General features: G+C 32.3%; 1 protein-coding gene across 3 annotated transcripts in view; it reads right to left on the bottom strand.

The window, feature by feature from the left end:
- The window catches only part of LOC126778117 (protein Skeletor, isoforms B/C), an 81,706-nt gene extending 65,921 nt beyond the window's left edge, over positions 1–15,785 (bottom strand). For all 3 annotated transcript variants that reach the window (XM_050501513.1, XM_050501512.1, XM_050501514.1), the window contains exon 1: positions 15,665–15,785. In XM_050501513.1, the coding sequence (XP_050357470.1) occupies positions 15,665–15,701 (37 nt within the window). In that variant the 5' untranslated portion in view covers positions 15,702–15,785. The remainder of the gene's footprint in view (positions 1–15,664) is intronic.
- Between the last annotated feature and the right edge of the window lie 4,790 nt (positions 15,786–20,575).

The following is a 20,575-nucleotide window of genomic DNA, read 5'->3' as shown; positions in this document are numbered from 1 at the left end:
TAGTTATTTTTATACACAGAAGCGCAAACATTAATAAAATTCAACAGAAATATCTGAATGACAATAATTCGGTTACATTCTTACAAGATTTGAATCGTCGTTATAGAGATAGAAGATTTTATATAAATCTTAACATTTCGGGGACATCGTGCTTTTACTAATTGCGGTGTGCGGTATGGAGGTTAACGTGCTGCAGTGTCATTCAAACAAAATGGACTTCATGAACAAATACACTTTTGTGTCAACTTGATCAACTGTCACGGTGTCTAAGTCTATCCTTCGGTTTTGGATATTTTTCTTAGTATCTATATTCCGAACCGGTAACGGTTGACGATTAAAAAGTTTTCGCATAAAAATATATTTATTTTCTCTATTATCTGAAGACATCACATGGATGTCATATGAAATATTCTAGCACCTACGTCGCGGGAGTCGCACTCATGTCAATCTTTACGACTAGCAATACGAGCACTCTGGTGAGTGAGGGAGAGAAAATGTCCTCGCTACGAGTAGCTTTCTTTTCCTTCTTAACGATCTCAAGTATTTCGTCTGCGACACACACCAGTAACTCACACACATAGTTTTTCAATTATAGAAAGAGAGGCCAATACTCTGTGCATTACGTCTGAGAGACACACTAACAGTTAGGTGATAAATCGCTTTCCCACGAACGCTTTTTCAATAAAAACTTACCAATTTTTTTATAATCTGTACAATTTCGTTGCCTTTGCTTGTCGTTTATCGAATACAATGATCTAAGGTACTTTCAAAAGGGGACCTATAGACGTTACAGACACTTCAGAATTTCTGAGTATAATTAACTATAGATCCAAAACTGCAAGGCGGCCCCATACTAATAATTTGACGAGCAGACTCTGTATTTAAATTGTTAATTTTATTGTAAATTTACCGAAGCGTAACATAACACAGATATATACATAACTGTGTCAGGTCGACATTCATTAATTCATCTTAACCGCTAAGTTATGTATCATTATGAAGTTCAGAGCGTATCTAGAGCGAGGTGATCGGAGGACATTTGAGTGGCGACCCACCTCCTCCCGCTGCTACACACTTCGACACTTTATAATACACGAACTAGTTTTATTGTCTCAAAATATCTGTGTAATGATATTTGTATAATGATTTCATAATCGAATATCAATTGTTTGTGTATTGGGACTGACTGATTCAGTGATAACCTGTATCTTAAGCGGGTTCAAATCCAAATTAGCACTACTGTGTTTCCATAAACTTAATTTATTTTAATGACGCATCTGTCACTCAGCGGTCAAGGTAAACATCGCAAGAAATCACGTATGCGCTTAATTCAATTATGAGGAGGCCTTTCCCCAGCTGTGGGATATTTAGAATAGTAAAAAAAATTACATGAACCAACTGTTATTTCGCGCTTCTCTTATGTACTACATCCTATTCCACTAGATAGTCAACATATACACAAAGAATACTTTTGTATTTGGCAGATAAAATGTTGAAGTAAATGCACACACATGATCGATGCAGAGTGTGAGACTCGTACTTTCAATTACGAATCCCCCTTCAAAGCTATTATCACATTTCACTACTCACGATATGATATATATGTATTTCGCCCTACTTTGCCCGCGACGTGCGCAGAGCAAGGTAATTCATCACTGACACGTAACTGTACGTCTAACGCATTACGTCGGCCCGTCCGTGAAAGTGCTCTCAGGAAAGTGACACGGCCTTAAATGGTTCTTGAAAAACATTCAATTAGATAAAAGATTATGGGCGGTAAAGGCTTAAGTATAGAGACGATAAATTACGTGGCAGTGAGAGCTAGTTCCCGTTTACAGAGTTTACAATTACGTTTATCGATTAGTCTGATTTTTATTCGTTTATGTTCAAATCTTACAAACTCCATCGTAACCCATATAGATCAAAATCAAACCAATCTATATTCAAATGAGCTGTTTCAAATACTAATGAACAGTCATGTAACGCTTCCACCAGCTCGATGTGACCACTGAGTGACAATTCTTCTTCATCTAACATATATAATTAAATTTAAAATATATGCGAATTAATATAATATAATATAATCTAGTACGCTATAAAAGGTATACTTTATTTATGAGTCAAAAATCTTTAATTAATATAGAAGTGTAACACTTAGAAAATAAACACCTCAGACCTGAGAACTGAGAACTGAGAACCGACGGAAAATCAGGATTTTTTTCCTATATCACAATTATACGTAAGTATAATACAATAATAGAAATATATTTTTCATTTGAAATGGCCTGGAGGCGATCGTTTCATTCCCAAGGTGTGCAATCATATAAAAAATCATCGGTTTTGTAATATTCTTTAGCACACAAGCGTTCCTTAACGATTCTTTTAAATTACACAATGAAATATTTTTGAACTATGACCTTTTCTGTAAAATTACATTTATACAGTTTATATATGATGCAACCAAATTGAAACAAAGCTCTTATTTAAGTATTCTGTGTAAAAACTTAAACGTATTTTGATAAGAAGACCGACATCCAAGGGAAGGAGCACGTCTCCTTCCCTATCTATCTCTTTTTGTGATTTCCATGTACTTTACACCACTGACATTTCATGTGTTTAATTTGTGCTCGGAGTGAAAAATAACATGAAAAGACACGTGAAAGTATTGGATGACATTCTGCCTCCCGTGTATTCCTTAACAGGAGAGGTTACCTCCGCCCATAGAGGGTCATTAACGAACTGTTACTCCACTTTGACTTTAATATAATGACGTCACGTGAGCGAAAATTACTCTAAGCTGTTTCGTTTATTCCGTGATTTTAACTATAATTACGATTGCTACGTCGGGCAACACCGTATTACATAAATTTATTTACAATTATTTATTCCAACAATTCACACCCCAAACAGACCAACACATTATGCAAGATTTCAATTCGAATACACATTTATATATTTCGTTCGTCATGAATTAAAAATGAAAATGAACAAATAGAACTAAATTTCTTTATCCGATCAGATGTACTTTCGCAGTGAAGAGAGACAATACGTTCATCAAAAATCAATTCGCAAAACCCAATCACCAATTCTCAATCAGTCCTGTTTTAAAAATTGACAATTCTAATATTTCCCGCATTCGAAAATAAACTCTATTTTTCTCGTCGTTAAATACAAAATCATATTTCTGGTCGGTAATATTCGACAGCAACATTGATACATACGTGCATATATTTTTATATCGTGGCATTCTTAGGGCGTTGGACGTGTGTTTCTAATGACAAACTATTTATCGAATTTAAGCTCTAATGTTGTGCAGTAAAGTACAATTTTGCTCAGTGAGCGAAGCTAATCCGTGTATTGAAAATGCAAAGGTCGAAAGCTATAGGCGTTGAATACGTGCTAACGAACCCCAACGCATTGCTGAAACTACGAGCTCCCTTTTGTAAAATTCAGTTTTTCCGCGCTGTTTTATGCGCTCTTCGCACTTGTTCTCACACATCTCTTAAGCCTTATTCAAATCTACAGCGACTGTATATGTCATCATCTGGATATATGTAATGTACATAAAATAATAATAAAATAAAAAATGTATTAACATTTGTAGTAATAATTCGACACTGGTAATATGTTTCTGTGATTATTTGTTTTGCCTTAGTATTAAACAAACAATAAATAAACGTTCGTGTTTATGTCTCTATGATGAAAACATTTCATTGATGCAGTTGGAGTGCGCTTTAAGATGATAAATATCTTATGCAAATTTATAAATATCGTGTGTAACATTAATAAGAATAGCTTAGTAAATAGGACTAATTTCAAATTCTATGCAGACGAGACCACGCGATCTCCGACGTTTGTTTCCAATGAAATATCTTGCTAACGATTTCTGTATTTGCAATTCTTTAGTAACAAACAGGTATCAATGCATGTTGACAACAAAAATTGACAATATTCCTTTTATTGAAAGGCAGCTTCATAAGTTTGAATATATTTTAAAGAGTAGTCATTTTTAAAATCCTTTATAAAATTAAAAATTACTATCAACGTGTTTGCAAATTAGGATTTAAGGATTGCTAAGGAACTGAAAATATATATATATAGGAATTTATTTTAATTATTATCTCCAAATTAGGCTTGTAATACGAAATAGAATCCACTTACGGTTTCTTAGCCTTAATTATGTAGCTCTCCGTAAATAATAGAAAAAATCTAAGTATTATAAATGACAATCGCAAAGGAACGTCAAATTGAAAGCAATTCTGATTACACGAGCGGGCAACGGCTTTTCTGCGTGATTTTTTGAAAACTGTTAGAATCTTATTCTGAATGCGGCTTTTAGGAAAATTATATAATCAATATTAAGTATATATTGTCAGGTATAGGTCGCAATGTCTCTTTAATTATTTGATACAAACCATGTCATTGTTTTTCGATTGTACAATGAAAACACGTCCAGCAATCATAAAACACACAGCAGACACACTCGGACAATGCGACAAATGGACAAACAAATATTTATAAATTCATCCAAAATATTTTGGTACTAGCTACCCGTCCCGGTTTCGCAAGGTTTGAAAAAAGGAATGTTTACAAATTTTGAATACTTTATTTTTAAAAATTAAGATAAATGTTTGTACCTTTAAATCATACATATGTCTGCTTTATAACAATTTGAAGTAATTTAAACATGTACTTATTCGGTGCAGAATCTTATGTAATATCATTTAAGATTAAAATAAACAAGCTTAGCAATAAACTGAGAGACGATCGAAAATTGCTGCTTGACTAATAAAATTCATAATTTTGAATATATTTTTAAGAGTAGTCATTGTTAAAAACCATAAAACGTTCAATTTAAATGCGTTTACGAAACTGCAGCGATAATTGTATTTTGATTGCTATTCAAGTTTTATTTTACAACACTAACTGTAATTTGGAATACAGTTTCGGCGACTTTATTTTACGCAATCATACATTAAAATATCATCTCGTGCGTTATGGACGGAAATATTTAAATTATTCAAAGTAACACGTGACGTAAATTGTTTTTATATTTTGTGAAATGAATCAAACTACCAGACAGAGAATTGAAATTTACTTAAATCTTTGTTACTTAAAGTAAATATAGGACATTAGACAAAATATAAATACGTTTTACACATTATAAGGGATATTTAAAATGTGTTTATTAATTATATAAAATATTTTTATGATCTATAAATTATAAGAATATTTTCATTTCGATACACCGTGATTAAATTCTGACATCTCTACCAATTTTAAGCCTGCATTGTTATTATTTATATTATACTGTACTGCGCCTTATCTGAATTCAAATCTTATCAAGCAATTTTTAATCGTCATGTTCCAAGATAAAGTTAAATGAAAGCTACCACCAGTAGAATTGGACAAAACGTTACATGACACTGCACATATAAATTCAGAATATTTATTAATTAAAGAGAATAAACACTAGCATGACTTTAGCAGCCGCATTACTAATGTAATAGATGTAGTTATATTTATGTTATATTATCTATAATATTTTAAAACCTTGAAGTTACTTTTACTCATTAGCGAGTACGTTTGCTATTTATTATTTAAAACGTGTGTATAATAACAAAGCGCTCTCTGTGGACATATTTCACTGATATCAGAGAGAGGGATCGCGTCAATGTGGAAAGTCACCGACGTCGAGGTGAATGCTTGTGATGTAACCGTCGGCAAAAACGAGCATTTATTTATAAGTCTACATAACACTACAAAGGACTTCTTCAGCTTAAACAATCTTGTTTTATGTAAATTAAACCACACATAATTGTATTGCATAACGTATTGCTAAATATTAAATAAAGGCATTCAACCGCATGCACTTGTTAAAATTTGCATTGACCTAAGATGTGTGCACTCTGTATAATTACATTACATTTAAAATGATTAATAACATTTTAAGAACTAACGAGAAAGTGTCCCGAGAGGTTATTGTTCTCTTTATTGAGAGATGGCGCTGGAAGTTGCTAAAACCAAATTCTATGGGAAGTTAAATTATTCAATGTTCACAACGATTTGAAAAATACTCTAAATATTATTTTATCATACTATAAATAATAAATTTGCTAAAACCTAAGGGCATAATATTCAAATCATTCATTTTTTATACAAAAAAACAATTCAATTCAATTCAATTCCATTTATTTGCTTTAAACAGAATAAACATGTTTAGTCACTATGACATGCAAATATTTTAACTTAAATTATAAATTAAAATTAATTTAACTTAATTACAAGACATTACATTACATTATAATTCTTCATTTAAATAATATAATACCTATAAAATTTATAAATAAATGTGAAAAATTTATTGCAGGAATTCTTTTACCGCGTAAAAACATTAATCTTAACCCAAAACGGATATTAATTGTATCTAATTAAGACTTCAACCCAACAATGGAACATCAACAGATATTTTTAGGCTTTTGGATGTCATTAAAGTCATTACATCATATAATTACATGAAACGGTTTTTCGATATTGTATTTGAACAATGAAAAAGCAATAAGATTCAACTGACTGTTGTCACCGAGATCGTGGATACCGAAACGCATCTCGTCTATTGTAGTTTGTATTCGCCCGAGCTTGTGACGATATTAAATAATCTAAGAGTGTCTCATTGTGCGGTACTTTCTCGCACTCACTTTCTACAAATTCTTGTATTATTACTGCACTTGCGCTCTTGCAACGAGAATGTGTGTGACGTGCTCTCGACAGGCTCCCGTCACGTGTCGTGTGTACTTATGTCATCGTTGGAAGTTGTATACGTTTAAAATGATATTCATACAAAAACTTTTTTGTTATATATTTTCATTATTAAATATTTCGATTTTATTTTAGTGAGGACCTGTTTTGCGAGGACTACGGTTCCTTGTTCCTCATCCTAAAGTGGCGCGACTTGACGACGTGTTTCGAAAACGTCCGTTCAAAGAATAATATTACGTGCGCTTAGTAAGTCACAGCTTACGGTTCATTTAGTAGTAATATCATCATAATTATTATTTGAACTGAAATCAATATGTTAATTCTTTAATCTATACATATCTATAATGTATGTAGAATTAGTAATTTTAAAAATAAAATACAAAACTAAACTTAATTTTATACGAACTTTGATAAGCATTCCAATTCCAATAATAATTAATCGAAAGAAAGACTTCAACGCGCTCAATATATTTAAAGCTTTTTGATCTTTGAAGTAACTTTGGACCAATTATTTCGAAGAGAGAGTTTGTTACGGTTTCGAAGAATACATCCGAAGCAAATTGATGGTTCTCTGGTTAAACGTCGAAAACATTTTAATATCACGCTAAAGACGAGACTCGAATGAGAAATTACATTAGAATAAAATATATAATACGAGTTATGTTTAAAAGCGAAAAAATATTGTGGCGTTATTTTATTTGTAATCCTTAATTAGGTGTTATATTATGTTGGTAAACAGCTGCTGATAGAGGTGACGTCGGCAAGCAGGTGTCCTTTGCAGAGTATCGTATTGTCTATAATAGTTAATTATTATTAGTTAATATAAAATTCGATATTAATAATAATGTTCGTGTCAACGGGCGGTATGATGTTACACTGGATCTTGATTTTTAAGACAAGTTAAAAAATTTAAAATAAAATGTTATATAAGCGCACTAGCTGTGACAACGCGGTTTCACCGGCATTACTGTTTGTGTATATTTCGTTTATAGTTGCTGCTCAGCTTCTTAGGATCATAGAATAAAGTTGAGGTTATTTGTCAATAAACAGGCTGTCCAATCAAAAAGATTTATTTCAAATCAGATTGTTAGTCCCGATGGGGGTATTCGGGTCATCGGAAAACCGATATTCAGAGGGCACAAGGCTAGCCCCCTGGCTATGTCGAGCAGTGGGTCTATATAAAATCATCTACCATTTTTATTCAATTAATAATTAAAATATAACTTAGTTTATATTATATTAAAGTTCACTGCAACCAATTCGCTTTATATCATGTAATATAATTTTATGATTTTACGCTATCACGAAGTTGTTATCCCCAGTGACCGGCCGGTGAGGGCGGGAGTCACCAACTTCTGAACTGAAACTTCGCTAGTTACAGACTTACCGACTTTTTAAACAGATACTGAACCGCATACAGTATTTTTTTGAGTCGATTCTATACCGTTATAAAGACTATATCGATAAAGTTGGATAATATATATTTAGTCATCGATAACTATGATTCTAAAGTTTCCTATCTTTTGTGAAAAGCACTATAAAACAATTATATAAAAAATATGCTAATGAGGTACTTTAAAAAAATCAATTAAGAAAAAAAATATATTTTATGATTGTTTACATGAGAAGGTTAACGTGACATTAATATATAAACAGTTAGTAATGAAACAGATTTTTAGAACAAATAAACAATCTTATAGTAAGTGGTCTTCGCCATAAACTGGTATTAAGTAAAGTATATGCGCCACCACTGACGGTGTCTCAAATTTCATGTTCCCTGTAACTGTCGAGATTCGAGACAAACATCACTAAATTTTCATGTTTTTAATTAATGTTCACAATTTTCGAGCTAGGAGGTGAAGGAAAACGTTATAAGGAAACATGAACGGGTTGGATTATACTGTGCCACGTGAGTGTCTTCCAACCCCATTGCTGCTGCGTGCGAACTCAAGAGGAGAGAAGGCCTTTGCCAGTTGGCAAAGGTTGCAAGACACTTACATGCTCTTACTTCACCGACTACTGACATAAATAATAAAGCTGACTTATAACAAGAGGTCATTAAATCCTCCTACATTGGCAGGACGGGTTTGTACAGCTTTTTATTATGTTCTATACATTTATTTGTACTAAAGTAAAAAGTCTTATTGATAATTATTTTGTTACTAGATTTTCGAAAATTCCGAATAAATTGCTAACAAACAATTATATAATTTTGAATGTCACCGCCACACGAGTAGCTGTGTCGTAACAGCTGCCCGACAGCGGTTCCCACCGCTTTGGGAAACTCCTCGACAATACCGTGCGCTTGTGTAACGTATGATTATGTTATGAGGCATGAATGACTCTTTTTACATTTGATTAGCTTTATGCTTTTTTATTTGGGAAAAGAACATCGTTATACAATATTCGAAACAAAGCTAAAATTTACATAATACGTAACCGGGTACGAGATTCAGTTTTTCGAGTAGATGTATATATGTATGGTTGTAAGTCTTAGACTCGTGCAATTTCAAGCGAGCTTCATCGCATCTTTGAGAGTCCAAATACCGTCCCTTCTTGCCCCAGTCTCAGCTCTTTGTGACATTCCTTGAGTGCTTGTAATTTGAATTTGAGTTGTCTAAAGACTTCACATTGTGTCTTTACTTATATACTTTCTTATTTTAATAAAATATTATAATAAAATATCTATTCATACATATAAGTGATGAGTTAGTATGATAAACGAATAATTTAAAACGAGCGATAGTCCTTATTTATTATTTGTGTTTTATTATTTAAATTATTATTTGTTAAAATTGAACATTTATAACATAATTGACTAAATTATAAAGGTTCGACTAGCTATATATATATGTATATATATATATTAATCTACAAAACTGAAAACGAATGTTTGTCCTCTATACGTTCTTAAACAACTTTTGGTTTTGTCTCGTCAGTCGTCACTTTTTTTAATTACGAAATATTATAAATCAATAAGCAATATTTGTAGGGCGCTTAACCTTAAACTAACTGAAGAGTTCACTTACTAAGTCAGCGAGGTGATTACGTAATCGATGTGAACTGACGATGGTAGAGACTTCTCACAATCCTTTCTAATGAAACGCTCGTAATATGAAACAAGAACAAGCGATGTGGGATAATGTGAACGGACCGCTGCAAGTACCGTTGCCTCTGACCCACTGTTGCGAGGAATGCGTCGCCGTACACTGCCGGCTTTGTATCGTTGTTTTATTTTATATCTTTGAATGACCGACAATGGATGTGGATCGCTATGACCGATAGATGTGGCCGAGTGGCGCGCTCGATGCATGTTATCACACATCTGGAACACTTCTGTGTCGATCTTTGGCGATTTCTACAACGGCATACTTTATTCTAGGCCTCGAACGTTGCATGCATATTAATGTAAAATAATATTGTTTATTTTTTATGTTCATTCGATTCGATTTTTAAGCATTGTAATAAATAAGACATAACTGTGTCAGTATATATAACATGTCATATTGTAATGAGGCTTGCAACAACTTTTTCCATGAGTTCATGTATGTGCTGCATGGTGCAAGATAAATAGATAATAGGATCATTTGCTTATAATGTCCAATACACGCTTACATTACTTATTCATTTTGATAAATTTACTTTTCGAGAGGTATCAAAAAGTTAATTAAAAAATAATCTAAATAAATAATAATAAAAGATTACGTACAACTATCTTAATAAATATGGAATAACTCATTTAAACATTAATTGTATACGAAACATGGCTCACTATTAAAGCGTGCACAGCCTCCAGGTAAAACCTCAACAATCGTCTCGGTCTGTGTTCACTTCGATCTGCTTCGTACTAATTATAGCAATATTATTGTAAACGTCACTTTTACTTGAAAATATTTTTTGTGTTCGCAAAGAATTGTTTTCAGTTCACAGCGACGTGAACATCGATTCAATTAATTTGAATTAAATTTCTTATTATTGGTTTGCCTTTCTCGACTCCGCACCGAGTCGTGGGAAGCGACGATTGTGAAAGTTATAGTGGATACAGACGAAGGTCACGCTTTGATCGATGACGATGACAACGACAATGACGAATTATTCTCAAATATTATATATAAATTCTCTAAGCCTTATTCAATTATCAGAATTATTCATCCACAATCATAGGAGATGAGATGACCACGTATACTACGTGAATCTTCGCAGAAGAATACGCATTCAATCCAAACAAGTCGCTTACATTTATGCTTTATGGTTTAAGAATTTATTTATCAAAAAAAAGAATACAATTCACTTTAAATATTTGAGAAAACAAGATTAACATACTTAAATATTATATATACAACATACATTTAGATGTTATCATGAATATATTTGTAATGATGTATATACCAATGCCGCCTCAACTAACTCTTAACAACTCCAATTTAAATCCTGTATATTCTAACACACCGGGATCACGCCCCGCATTCCCTTTAGATCCGTGCCCGGAGCGCTGCGGACCCAAAGGTAAACGTTTGATAGTAGCCATCCCTTAAGCTGATCAGTTTAATTTCCAATCCTAGTGATCGTTGTAGTCAGAAAAACAAAGCAATCGCTTGTAATAGAACATTGAGTTTTGCCAATATAACAAACACTGCCAAACCGCACAACGAGCACGCTCGACATTTCACTACAAAATATTTGGTAAAGATGTTCGTTTTGAAATATGCTTAATAATGGGTGCCCGTTCAAAATTTAGCCAAATTCAACATGCTCAATACTAAATTGTGAATTTTATTGTCAACGTCATTAAAAAATTACAACTATCGGTGGTGTTGCTATTGATACATGCGAACTAACAAATGAAGTAAAATAAAAGCTCGTTAAGCCTAAAATTTACTGAATTAATGTTTTGATAACTTGAACTTGTCAATAATACTTGACTGAATTTGAGCCCACGGCCCCTGATTTCGATCTTCTGCAACTTTAATCTCAGTTTAAACGAATGGGTGGTTTATTAGAAACGAATATCATCAAAGCTTTTGATAGGGTTGATGTCGCAACGCATGGCGATAGTCGCTCGTAAACATCAACAAAAAGAAACAAAAAACTTCGACAGGAATGTTGGCGCCGCTGCTCGTGAATCGTGATGCTGTCGCGAAACACGAGAGGACCGCGGTAGGTTGCGGCTTATATTTAAGATATTATTTAGTAACTCTTATTATTAATTGTATTAATAATGAAGACAATGAAAAACGATACAACGTAATATTATAATTAATGTTGGAAACCTTTTCGAAATAAATAGATATACGTCGAACTTTAACTAAGTGGTCGTCAAACAGCGGAGTATAATTTTTCTTTAATATAAATTTTCTATTGTTTTCGTAACGTTGTGAGTGTGGGTTTTGATTTCTTCCCTCGCAAATTATACCTTACTAAGATACAGAGGATCTTAGTAAGATACAATTTCTGAGTATTCGTAAAACTTAAAAAACATAACAACTTGACGACATACTCCAAGTGAGTATGTCGTCACAGCGCTCATAAAGATGTGAAAGTCCTGGCTCTGGACTTTTGTCGTCCTCCTTATACACGCTTTACGCTTAAATTGCGAAATTAATTAATTCCGCTATTAATCACACAAATTACAAAATACCCGCATAGAATAGAATGAATTGAAATTACGTTACAAGTACAGAAAAACACAACAATTGAAATGTAATAGTTCAGAATCGATATTATAATAAAAAACTAGAACAATCCGTAGTGCGATTGAATATTCTATTGAAAAATATTGTAAAATGTCCCACTGCTGGTCAAAGCTGTAATTAGAGTTGAGAAGATTACACATCGCATAGAAAAAGTATTTATAAGGTCGAAAACTATGTAGTATATTTTTTCCCTGTTTCGGTTTAATGTTAAAAGCCGATTATAAATGTATTGGTAATGTTTTATTTGACGGTAGAAAATAATAAAAAAAAACCTTAATAACGGGCATTGTTAGTCTAACTGTACTTACAGTCGAGTAGTAAGGCTGTTGATTGCACAAACTAAACTAACGAACAATATAATTCCCGATCCTGACTCCATTACACTTGTACCAGCCCCGACACGATTTACATACGCCGACATTTGGCGTTAAGTTGTTAATATTAAAATATGCACCGACGGCACGTCTAACGCTCCAATATTTTAAAATATCATCTTTTTTTCTATAATCCTGTCCTCGTAACGCCGTATTAATATACCGTTTTCCGTGTACCAACTTACACATCAACAACTAAAGCTTTAATTAATTAATTAATTAATAAGGCGTTTTACTTTAGTATTTGTTAATCTACTTCTGAGCAGTGGCGTATAGCTTGCGGTTAGTTTTATACAAATTTATTATAATCAATTACCAAAAAGGCGGTAAATTTGGGACTCGCAACGAGTGCTAGTGACCTGTGCTACGCCACCGCTTCAGAGAATAGTCGATGTAACGAAGTAGTATATGTCTTTTTTATTTAAATTTGTTAAATAAAGCTGTGTTAAATTAGATTTTCGATTTTTATTAGCGACTTCGAGCCGAACATTATTAAAAATATAAATATATTCGTTCATGTCATGTTTTACAATACAAACACATAGGTAAACAATATTCGAATTTGCATCTGTCACTTTAAAATAGTTATTTAAAAAATCATATAGTAATATTATACGATAATTAATACTACTAGAAATAAGATTCATCGAAAATTTTATATAAACAATTCTCGTAAAATAACTTATTCTGCAAAAAAAACCAAATAGAATCATATCGTGTAAATAATTGAGAATTGAATGTCCGCGACAATCGTCCTCTTATAAAAAATAACCAAATTGAAAACTTTTCGTAAAATAATTTCGATTATTTTACTTTAATGATGCAGTTTCAACATTATTCAGTAGATAACATATAACTACAATACACACATAGCTAAGTAACTAAAGGTAACGAAACAAACGTTGGCTCTAGTGTTGTATGTTTTATTTCGTTGACAAGGTTTGTAAGTTTGGATGTAAGGCGTTCTCACCCGATGTCAAAAAAATCTTTAATTAATTAACAAAAAAAGCACGAATAGCTTAGACATACTTCAGTATTAACTAAACAGTAGGCTACAAAGTAAATTTGAAAGCGTTAATTTCATAACATTCATTGTTAATTGATTAGTCTGTAGAAAATAAAAATTTTAGTAAACCGAACCGTAAAATATGTTTCTGAAAGAATTTTTGACTTTCATCTCGAGTGGTTGCGCCATAGATCAATCATGAATCTGATTAGAGAACCGAATTCGTGAAGATCCGGCTTACTTATTTATTTATAAAATGTATACGAAATAAAATCAACATTGTAAATATGAAAATTAAATTAATCTCTCGGCGTGGTCACGTCTGTAACATTTCAGAAAGGTCGCCGCGATCTCCTTACATTGAACTAGCTGTTCGAACGTTAATTATTTTCTGATTTGCTAAAAGCAGCGACTTGTGTTGAATATGTTTTGATATGTTACAAAGTACCTGTTCGCGACATCGTCAGATTTTTATAAGCGATCGGATAGTTTTAGTCTTTTGTTAACAGATATACATGAAAGCACGTAATAATAAATATCGTGTGACATGAATTTTCTACAAAACGTAAACTTAGCCTACGTAAAAAGGCAGGTAAGTTTTGACGGACGTCAGTCGTATGTACGCGTACGAACTATCATCTATACTAATTTTCGTCCCGAAACGATAACGCCTCCTTAAATTCAAGGCTTATACTTTAAAACTTCGATCCGATAGCAAACTACAGTAAATTTCTTGTGACGTAATTAATAGGCAGCAGCGCCCCGGTCAACTTTCCTTGTAACTGTTACGGCGGTCCTACATCGCGGTCGTTTGCGAATACTGGAATCTATCAATAAATTTAACACTTTTATAAATGCAAAGTAATAAATATATTTACATATTAATTATTTGTTTTTTATAAAAAAAACTATTTATTCGAGACTTATATTGTTGTTGTGGTACTCGTTAATGGACGTCAAAATATTTGTAAAATCGAATCGAAAACTTCTGTACGATTAATGTCGTAGTCATTTACACAAATGTGATTTACAAATTAAGAGTAAAGGATATTAATGTCCAATGTCAGAAGGTGAAACAATTCCCATTGCATCACAAGTAATAGCGCAGCGGACTGAGAAGTTCCCAATAGATGTAAAATGTAGGCTAAAACGCGATAGTTCGGCGCCGCCCAGCACCTCCGGAGCGCGAACTACTTTTACAAAACCAGCGGTTCGTATCCGTATAAAGTCATTTGTAATCACTACTTAGATCTTGCTTCGAATAAATTTTACTTCCCACGGTTAATAACAAAGTGCAGAAATTAGACTGACGACAATTTATTAAGTATGTGAACTCTTAGAAATTATGTTACATATATTATTGTCGGATAAAAAATATCTTATCGTAATTTCGACCGCTTTTAGTAAATTCAAATATTGTAAAAGAAACCTAAATAAAAACATATTGCCTCGTATTTGTAAGATTATAAGGAATCGTTCTAAACGGTATTTCTACTACGAGCGAATTAGATTATTTTTGGAACCAACTTTTTCTAATATTATTCTATGTTAATTATATTAAAATAAAACTTTTTGTTTTTGATTTCGTGTTTTGCTTATTCCTCCGTGTATTTGGCATTGTTTTCTTATTTATTTTTTCTCAGAAGTCCGGAACAGAATGAATATTGAATTGCAAGCCTCCGTTACATTAATAACTTGGCCTGTGTTAAGTTAATTAACGCGTTTTAAAAATAATATTTATTTCACATACTTCAGTAATTATTAAACTAAAATTAAATTATTAATAATAATATAACATTTATCATTAGGTATAACAAATAAAAAAAAATTACCGATCCACAGAAGCAGCGCGAACGCCGCGGGACGCATCACGATTAATATAAAAAAACACTAGGATAAATATAACAATCAACACACGGTTGTTGTGCGCACGCGCTAGCGCCGGCGCGTCGCGATAGACTGGCGAAGACTGTGCTCTGCGCTTGCGCAGGTTATGCTCACAAGATGCGATTAGGTGCTGCTTGTATACTTTAAGAAATCTCAACAAGTTGTGGAGCTACTGCTCTTCGTTTGTAATTATAACACTAAACTAGAATAAATATTTAAAAAAAATATTTATATAATTACAATTTGTTTGTCTTAGCGATGCATGATAATCTGATCTGATGGTAGGGCTTCGAGCATTAGGGTGCGTAACAACCGACTATAAGTTCACCGCCAATCATCAATACTCTGTGTAACTGTTTCAACTGTGAGTGAGCCAATGTAATTGCAGACTCAAAGGAAGATATTAGACAATTTCATATAATAATAATTTTGTATTAGCACAATAATCCAAAAAACCAGTACCAAATGTATAAGGAACATTCCAGGTTGGGTTGATTTAAAATTTGAGGAAACATGTAGCCTATTCCAATCAAAGTAGGAATAGATAAACAAACCTTAGATTTACATATTCCAGGCGATTTGCTAAGAGCTCTACTATGTTAATTTCTACAAACAAATCTTGAATAATATATATATTTGTAGTACAAGATGATTGAACTCAACTACTTATATCCACTTTAATTTTAATTCCGATATTTAGATCCGATTCCGACAACTTCGCCAACATTCAAATATTTCTTCCCAAAATGATAATGAATATCATACATGATATGTTACAAATGTTTATGACCTCGACCTTGGATATTGTTTCAATTCAATGTTCAAGTTGTTTTTTCGTCTTTACACATCTTGAGAATGGAATAGGCTGTAATTATATAGGTATGGGTGGAACCTAAATAGGTGAAGTTAAATTAAGGCTTGTTATAAAATAAACGAAAATAAGAAGACAAATAATATTTTATTAAATTGCCATAAAAAAGTAAAGTAAACATTAATTTCGATCTAGAAATATTTCTACCACATATTTTGTTTGTAAGCTATGTTACATTCCCGAGTACCCACCCACGCCGAGTTGCGACCTCGTTTGCGAAACTGCCTGACAAAATATTTGCTTACACCGGAAATTAATCCACGGCTATAAGAAAGTTTCATCGCATTGCTAAATTTACTAATTAAGAATATTTCGTTACTTATTATGATTAAATGCGAATATCGAGTTTTGAAAAAACAAAATGGGATAAGCGTTGCAGTGCCACTGCCACTTGCCACTTTTCATGGATACCAAATCAGATACTAATATTTTTGTTAATATATTCTCTGAGCAATAAACAAACCACCCTCCTGTCAGCAGTAATAAGGCGAGGTGTTATTTCGCTTAAAAAATTTTTGCTCTTTTACACGGCAACGTAATAATTTTCTAGTAAAGTAGGATTTCTCTTGTTTCCAAAAACGAAAAAAAAAAGAAACAATCTATGTCCGTATTCAAGATGTGTGTCGGCTTACTTTTTCCAAGCTACTCAACTAATTTTGATACCGTTTTCACTATCAAAAAGAGCGATACGCGAGGACGGTTTACTTTGTAAATATTTTTTACAAAATGGCTGAACTATAACGCTTACACGGCTAACGCTGGCTAAGCCTTAGAAGATACATTCAAACAATGTACCAGAAAATTTTGGCCTACAGGAAAATTTGCAACAGTATGTATGTATCTTCTAAAGAACACTTAGAATATATTAGTAGATATTATCGTGATATATTAGTTACCTTGTACATTTAATATAATCTTAAAAATAGATGTAACAAGTTTTGCTGTAAAGTGCACTCACAGGTGACACTCATCCGTCGTATATTATATACGGAACAGACCATTAAATTACTTAACTTTAGTCATAATAATAATATTTTAGGTTAAAACGCCCAATGCCATATTTATTAAGCAAGATTTACAATATTACAGACTATTTAACTAACCCACGGAGGTTTGTTTTGTCTGTTTTACGAGGAAGTGTGTAAGCTATTAGCGACTAAGCTGCTAATCTCAGTGATTTAACTTTGCAAAATGAAATGAAGCAACTCAACAAACTCAGACGAGTACGACTTTCGTTTGATTCGTTTTGTAATTGTGATATTTCATGTAAGGACAAGTCGTTGTTAATACAAATAACTAAACTTTTAGTTCATTTAAAAATTTACATCATTCAATATAAGACGAGTACTTAGTTGCCTCGTAGGGTTCAAACCAGTTGGGCGAATAAAAATATAATGAGAATCGTCGACAGAAAGTCGAAGCCCAGCCCAGAATTTGGAAGTTGGATGTATGTACACTCCTGTGCCTCGAAAATTACTTAAAGCCATCGCGCCTAAACTGTTTCTATTGTGATTTTCGTTAATGAATTGATTGATTTATTGACGTACTCAGCTGATTTTATTGATAATAATTAACACCAATTTATTTAATACAAACATGTAATTCACGCTTGTCACATCAAGAGTTTAAAGGTAGTGAAACTGCATAGCGTACTGGTAGTTTCATGTATATTGATTTTAGTCTTTTCATTCATTTTATATTAAGGATTCATATAACAGATAAACGTTGTAGTGCCTCGCTCACCACTGTCACTATACTCCATAATAGCGCACCAGATGTATTTTACAATTTCCTGTCGCATTCACGTAACTTGTACTGTAATAGTGATTGAAGTTACCATTGCTAATAACCGTTAATAACTTGGGTGCAGCGGTTATGTGAAAATTATAATAATTTGAGTCACTTACTCAACCTCAATGTTTTACCCCTTAATTTCTTGAAAATCACAAACGACCATATTTGTATCATTTTTCCTTATTCATTTCTACTTCTTAGCCTACCTAACATTCACGACAAACTTATTATCTTTGAATATAGCTTAGAGAGTATAGAGGAATCTGAATTTCAGACACGAATCGAAAGAAAGGCTGTTCATCAATTGGTTTCGAAATCGTTCAATCGCTTTATTGTTGAAAACATAATTCAAAAACGTTATTTGCTTATTTGGGGCGATGGAACAGTGCATTAAATACCATAATTCGGCGTTGTGACGAATTTTGTTAGTGAAAGTGACCTGAACACATCCGTAATAGGTATTTAGTATGATTTATTTGTTAACGTTTATCACATTGAAAGTATTGGCATTACATACATTTATATCAACATCTACCTGAAAATCATTTGCTGGATTGCTCACAGCAGACACTTTCCAATTAAACAAAAAAAATATTTTGCCTTTTTTTATTATTAAAAAAACTTATTATTCTCATACGGCACTTTATAACGCCATGCACTGCAAATCTTGATAAGCAACAATTCATAGTCAAGAAATACTTTTGATTTTAGAGATCAGGCGCAAAACCAGAGATTAAAATTCGATTTCTCGATTCGAAACGATTTCTAAGTCACTCGAGTATAGCTCAATAATTTTATAGGCTTAAGCCGCGATTCCGTAGCCGTACCAGCTAAATACTTTAACAACGAGTTATATATACTAAATACTGTAAAATCTTCTAGTAGTACGCATAAATGTTCTCCCATTCTATAATAATGGCATTATGAGATATTATTGTTTGCTGGCGATAAATCAACAATTGTTAATAACAAATAACTTATATGTCTTGTTACTTGTCATTGTTATAAAAGTTAGACAACCAACTTATATTGATACTATCTTATATTGATCATATCTTATGGTATATTACTTTGGACATCAAAAATGTTATAATTATTAAAACCAAGGTGTTTGAGCTATTTGTAGTCTGGGTGCTACACGCTTCAGGATTTTTAGTAAGGTTGGAATACATATATACGTCGCAATGTAATTACAACCATATATCTACAACACCAAGCTTTCGACTTGAATAGAGTATTTTTTAATTTTGAATATTAATGTAAATATTTCTAACAGTAAATGAGACAAATATTTTTTGTTAATTTGTTTCGCTGTTTTAAGTTCTAGCTAAAATCATAAATCTACACTACTCAATTTAGCATTAAAATTTAAAATCCACCTTTTGTGCAATATGTTTTTTTTTTGTAATAAATATCTAAATATATAATTAAATTGAATTGATACCTACATAATATGGTTATGTATCTTATTTACCTACTACAATCTCAATTGTTCTCAATTATAAAAAAAATATTTTGTATATGTGTAATTTTTAAATATCAGTTGGGATTTTTAATTCGAATATTATCTTGTATAAAGATCATAAGAACAATTTTATATTTTGCAAGAGCATTTAACTGGGAACTAATTGCTGGCAGTGCCTGTTAAATGGCTCGTTGACGTTGCGACATCAGACGAGTCGGCCTCCACGGGTACCCGGTTTGCAGCTGGCCGATACTGCTAGTATAGTCCATGACCGCTTCGAAATGTTAACACAGATGACGTATATACATAGCACAAATAAACCAACTATATCCAACTATGGATATAGTTGAATTGGTAGAAGTTGATTTGGTATTACTAAATACCAATTCAACTTTTTCAATAAAACCCAACTATATTAAGAGCTAGTACTATACTTTACTGCCTTTAAGGTTGGTGCCATAAGGTTTGTAATAGGTATGTTACCTATTAGGTATATATATATATATATATATATATATTAGGTATATATTAGGTATATATATATATATATATATATATATATATATATATATATATATATGTCTTGAATATATACGTTCATAATTATTATTTTGATTCGTTAATAATAATTATTGCTAGCAACACTAAAATCAGAGCCTTTATATTTTCTCATTCCCATTTAAATAAAAGTGAAAGTTCAATTCTTCTGATTGGTTCTTTCTACGC

This window comes from Nymphalis io, chromosome 25 (assembly GCF_905147045.1).
Source record: "Nymphalis io chromosome 25, ilAglIoxx1.1, whole genome shotgun sequence".
NCBI classification, from domain to species: Eukaryota; Metazoa; Arthropoda; class Insecta; order Lepidoptera; family Nymphalidae; genus Nymphalis; species Nymphalis io.
The sequence above is the reverse complement of the archived record's forward strand: the minus strand, read 5'-3'. Positions and strand labels throughout refer to the sequence as shown.